The sequence below is a fragment of the Barbatula barbatula genome (assembly GCF_947034865.1).
Source record: "Barbatula barbatula genome assembly, chromosome: 2".
Lineage (NCBI taxonomy): Eukaryota > Metazoa > Chordata > Actinopteri > Cypriniformes > Nemacheilidae > Barbatula > Barbatula barbatula.
Window position 1 is genome coordinate 11252588 of NC_136767.1, and position 6000 is coordinate 11258587.

Consider the following 6000-nt stretch of genomic DNA (forward strand, 5'->3'; position numbering starts at 1 on the left):
AGGTTAGCATGTAAGTGCAATTAAGAATGCATTCTAGGCACCTGCTGTATGCAAATTACAACTTCATTACTTCAAACTACTATTTATCTTTAGAGGTATTTGCCGAGGTAAAACATTTTGCCAACATTAGCTAATGTTTCATCTCACTGACACAGTCATATTCTTTCAAATGTGGACACGGAGCAAGAATTATTTAACCGCATGAGCCGTACAATCACAACCATAGCACGCCGTCACATTTGTGATTTCAGAACAAGACGTGACATCACTAGCGGAGGTGCAGTGAACTGGACATTTTCAATCATACATGCTGCTCAAACTCATATTTATTCAAAACATCTTGTGTTTATTTTCACTAATGGGGAATATGGAGGGGTTGGACAAAATAATATGAAGACATATTGTTATAGGGATTGCTATTATTTGTGTAGGCTACTGCGGGGGGGGGGGGGAAAGGCTGTGGTTGTCGTTTTTTACTGTATTCTCTCTAGGTTGCATGTCTAAACAAGGTTTTGAACAACCGGTGCCGGAACAAGATTAGCAGTGGTTTGTGCAATTGACAGATTTCCGAAGGGGATAATTACTCTATCTCTACAATTATGAGAAGAGTGAAACAGATTCCTTGCTTCTCTCTGAAGCAACCGGAAGATGTTCTGCTAGACGAATGGTGCAACAGGCAAATGGACACTAATCCAAAGATGAATAAATCTATTGTGAGAAGGTTTGAAAGTGTATTGAAGACAAACATGGTCCAAAACCCAATGAACAAAATAAATGTGAGGCCTGTATGAATGAATCACATGGCCAACACTGTATTGTGTCCGGTGAAAAGTGCATTAAAAATCATGCCAGGGGTTCAGTCATGTAACTCACAGCTGAAAGGATTCAAGAATTTTTATGATTTTACAGTATCATAAAAATGTAATCCTACTAACATTTACATGGCTTTATGTATGGGTCCCTAAGCAGACTGTTTTATTGTTGATGTTGTCCATGTTGGTTATTACCGTAGATCATCAATAAAAAGGTCAACACATACTTGATCCTGATAAGACTGTCTAAGACTTCTTTAGATGAAGTAACATTTGAGATAAAAAAAGAGTCACATCATTCCTCCCTCTATGAGCTTTTTGCCTCTCTATTATTTTGCATGGAGCTTTCACACTGGTGTGACAGAGGAACCCCTTTGATAACTGCTACATCCTATCTGTTAGCTTCCTGTGGCGACCCACAGTTCAACTCCACTGTCGCCCTGGACACTTGCCTAAAGCTTGAATAGTATTTGCTTGAAGTGCTATAGAAGTGCTATATAGGCCAAGAGCGACACAGTACAATGCACAGTTCATCTCTGAACTCTCTGTTCAAATGATTTGATTTGAAAACTGGCATTTGAGAAGATTGGTACCTGTGTCTGAAAAGGGAATAAAAGTTCAATTCATAATAAGCAATTTTCAGTGAATAGTTAGTTAAATTTGGCCCACATAAACCCAAGCATATGGTTTGAAAAAACTTGGAATAAAGCAAAGAACTTGCATGGCCTGTTTTATTGTGTTTTTGACCTTTCTGGACCACCGCTGGTCACAGTCTACTTTGGTTCTATGGAAAAAACAGCCTGGACATTAATAAGCTCCTTTGGTGTTCCAAAGAAAAGAATCATACAGGTTTGGAGTTTTAGACTTTTTCCTGTACGTACATGACGGGTGAAATGTCAAATAAAATAAAAACTTTATGGGTTAACATTCAACGGTCATCAAAGAAAGTTCCTTGTAGGTTTGCAACTCAAAGCCATTGCAGAGATGTTTCTAAAGGCATTGTTACAAATAAGCAAAAGCTTGAAAGTTTGCAACCTCATTAAAAAGTGGGTTTGTAACAAATGGGTTTACATCAAAGTAATGTGTCAGGCAAATGAAACGACTCACCAGCCCATCACAGTTGTTAATGGCAACTGAAGCTCCAGGCACATCCGTGATCTCCCCAATAAAAGTGCAGTCTGTGTTCAGTAACTCTCTTCGAAGTACTTTCTCTGAGTGGGTGCTGTTATCAGTCATGTTTTCAGCTTGCATCTCATCGTGCCATTCCACCACTGCTCCAGGAGCCACTAATCGGTGATTGGGATGTAGTCGGAGGTGGAATTCCTTGCCAAAAACAGTGATGTTAAAGAACAGCGTCTCTACAGCTTGCACCGACCATTCCAAAGTGTCCCGCTTAACGCGGTGCTTGTGATTGGCTGAGAGGAGATGGGAGAGGTAGTGTCCCTCTGCATCTGTGCTGATGGGGGTAACAAGGCCATACTCTTTCAAACGGATCTTCAAAAAGTCTGTTAAGACATAATGCAGACACATAAGACATAGGAACAAGCATCTGAATACTTCACAAAAATATACATTTATTATGATTATATTATACATTTTAACTACCTAGATTACAAAACAAACATCCAGGTGGAAAACAAAGTGCCTCTAATGGGTCCATTTATGTCCAAATTTCCGAAATAGATGTAGTAGTAAACTTTGGCCATTTGTGGTAAACTTAATGGCCTACTGAATCGTTTTTATGGGGACTAAACAGCCGTTTACATTTCTAGCAATTTTAAAAGAGTGCTTGGCCTGCCTCCTGACATATGAATGACGGCACACGATTTGCTGATAGTTTTGATAGATGTAAAGTTTTGGTAACTAAAAGTAAAGCAAACAAACCCGTTTACCCAAACTATGTCATAAAAATTATGCAGTTTTATTAAAACATCCAACATCTTCCTTCCCCATACAATGAACGTCTTGAAGTTCTGCAGCTGTTGGTTTATTAATGGACCCAACTACAGCAAACAGTGTCAAGTCATCAAGTACAAAAGGCTACATTGAGTTTTAGAAACTGAAATGCTGAGACGTTTTAAAGGAGAACAATTTCCTGGTTGAATTTCGAACTTTTCAAGACTAAAAGGCTCACTGTGTAATTTGCCTGTCACGGCTTTTTAAGCCCACAATCTTCGGCCTGTGATATTTTGTCATTAAACATTAAGGGCGGATGATGTAAGTGATAACGTGACTTTAACGTGTGTTTCCATACAAATTCACTTAAACGAGTGAGGAAAGGACAAGCACTGAGCACAGATAGCAGAAACGTTTGACAACAAAGACGGTATACATTACCTTCTTTATCTATTATTTCACCAGCCTGCAAGCGAAACAGAGCACAAAGATAAGGTCAAAACGCAGCAGGCAAGATCTGTATTTACAAAACAGCTGTGAAAGTACCGCCGCTGGAAATAGAGAATGCATAACGGATGTCTCAAGTACAGAGTGTTAGATGTGCTGAGATATGACAGAAGCTCGACTTTCGATTCCACGTCTGTTTTGCCATGCCTACTTTTCGGACAGTTTGGCGATGGGTTTGACAGCTGGGAACTGTCCCAGACGTTCTCCCGTCTCTAGAATTTAGACTATTAGGTCTAAAGTGAAACACTGAATAATGCAGACTAACAAAAGTCTAACATAAACTGTTTATACGATTCGTTAAACGTAAAACCGACTTGAACATCATGCGCATCAAACACGCAGTTCCCCGCGAACTTTCATTCACTGATAACGTTGCATTCAACTACACGTAGATAAACAGTAAATCGTTCAAACTTACCGGTTCAGCTGAAGTCAGACTTACTACAACTCCTACCATTAGTAACCTAAGTGACAGGACAACCATCACGAGTCGGCTTTTTTCAACTTTAAGACGGAGAAACAGAATCTACAATCCAATTTTGGATGGTTCAATGCGCGCCTCTCTTCTCTACACAGCACCACTTATCCTCAAGCAAGAGATCTTTAAAGAATGCTTTCAAATAAACCAAGAGGAACTGAGGGAGGTGGAAGTTGCAGAACTTGGGTCAATGCCTCAGGTTTGTAAGCTTATTTGAAAGACATCCCCTTGTAGAGAGCTGTTATGGTTAAGTTGAGCTGGCTGGACAGAGCCTTGTCTGAGCTCGAACCTGGAACTTCGCGCTGACTAATAAACTACAGACCAGCCCTGTGCTGACGTCATCATCTACCATTTCCCAGGAAAGCACATGGTGGAAAAAAAGAAGAGAAGGGATATGCAAAAAAAAAATATCAAGCCACAACTCTGGTATGAAGTAAACGGAGGTGAAAATCAAATCTTTGTTTGTGGTGTGTGGCTGAACTGCAGCTATTATGTATTATGTAGTTATTACTAATAGTAGGCAATGATCAATAATACAACTTGTATTTCTATGTTTGGTGAAGTTGTTAGACCTTTGTTTGGAGGCTGTTTTTCCAAGTCAGAGGAAATAACAGCTCGCTGTGTTGGAGAAAGATGTGTTTTGTTCTTCCTCCCTGCCAGATCAAAAACAGGAGGAAGGGGGATACAAATCTGTGAAGAAAATCCTCAGTCAACAGTTTGTGTAATAGCCTTCCACAAAGATTCATTTATCTCTATCAGCCAAACAGGCTGAGGCACAAATACCGCAATGCAACTAATTTGTGTTGTATTCTGGTTTCGATGTGTCGATACCTCTGAGGGAAGAAATGAACAGAACAGCGTGTAACAGAGAGTTGGCTCTGTTTTCATTCTTGAAGGCAATGTGAAGGCTCTCTTTTATTTTTATTCTTCTCTTCGAGGCCTGGTTACCTATCACACATTTGCAGCCTTTTTAAAGCACAGCCAAAAGATAATCGGACCATTAGATGATACGTGAATGTGCGTACGTATGGTCAGTTTCGGATAGGTGAGTCCATATCCACGTCTTCATGATGCCTTTATGGCCACGTGTCTGTAAATGCAGTACAGGTGAGTTTAGAAATCTGATCACCTTACACATCTGGACACCTCATGTGTGTCTTCCCAGACCATATCACCCGATAATAGCTTGCTTTCAGTGTTAAAGGAATAGTTTGTTTTTATAGTCATTATTTACACGCCCTCTTATCATATCAAAGCTGTGTAACTTTGTTTCTTCTGCAGAACACAAAATAATATATTTAGAAAAGTGTTGGTAAAAGTAAACCTTTGGTTTTGTGTCCATAATGGATGATTTGAATGCTTTGTAGAACTTGAAGTTTTATGGTAGGGATGCACAATAAATGATCGGCAATATCGCAATCGGCCAATAAATGGTCATTTTTAATGTTATCAGCCGATAATAAAATTTTGGCCGATATATTATAGCCGATAAATCAAAAATAAATTTCTCTGGTGAAACTTGTTCAGCTGCACGCTGCTCACAGTTAAAATACGGCACAGTACTATCATTCTATCGTGATCATTCACTCACTGGTATAGGCAATATTTATAAATGTGTATATTATACAAAAGCTTATTGTTTGAATCAAACTGTTGTCTGAATGCTGTCTGTTTCGAGACCTGTCAGACATGTGACTATAAAGATCATTTCTGCTCTGAAAGTACATCTATAATTTGTTTATTTAAAAAACATACCAGAAAAGTTTAAAGGTTATAGAACCTTCAACTAGTGTAAAGTAGGTCTGGTACATGATTTTCAGGGGAAAAAAGAGAACTAATGGTTACCTTGTTTTCTGCAGTCAATGCTTTCAAATTAATTGTAATTTTATTTTGAATGTATTTATTTGAATGTATTATCTCTCCTTCTGTGGTCCTTAACTCTGGCCTTTCTCCAAGTGTTACTGGGCCGCTGCTGAAAGAGTATATGAAATTCTAGCTGTATTGTTATCGTTGATTAAAGAGGTGCTTGGAGGTCCTGAGAATCTGTCTGCACCCAGGTCTATGCACTCTAAGGCTTTTATTGGAAGGTAAAATTGAATGTCAGCAACCCTTTTGTTTTGCGCCTCAGCTTAAATTCTGTTAAGACCGCTACTGACTGAGTAATGGGGTTGTAAAATGGTCAATGAAACAATAAAATACTTGGAACCTTGCTGACGTTAAGAACCATATTGTTTTTGTAGGGTGCTACTTATGTTTGAAGATTGTCACCTTTCCAAGTGTTTTTTTTTTCAGTCAAGCCTACACATT

At 39.0% G+C, this 6000-nt stretch overlaps 1 protein-coding gene across 3 annotated transcripts in view; it reads right to left on the reverse strand.

The window, feature by feature from the left end:
- adamts3 (ADAM metallopeptidase with thrombospondin type 1 motif, 3) overlaps positions 1–3978 on the reverse strand; it is a 76037-nt gene extending 72059 nt beyond the window's left edge. For all 3 annotated transcript variants that reach the window (XM_079477095.1, XM_079477094.1, XM_079477093.1), the window contains exons 1-3: positions 3634–3978; positions 3150–3174; positions 1920–2317 (exon numbers count right to left, since the gene is read on the reverse strand). In XM_079477095.1, coding sequence (XP_079333221.1) covers positions 1920–2317; positions 3150–3174; positions 3634–3699 — 489 coding nt within the window. In that variant the 5' untranslated portion in view covers positions 3700–3978. The remainder of the gene's footprint in view (positions 1–1919; positions 2318–3149; positions 3175–3633) is intronic.
- Positions 3979–6000: the final 2022 nt, after the last annotated feature.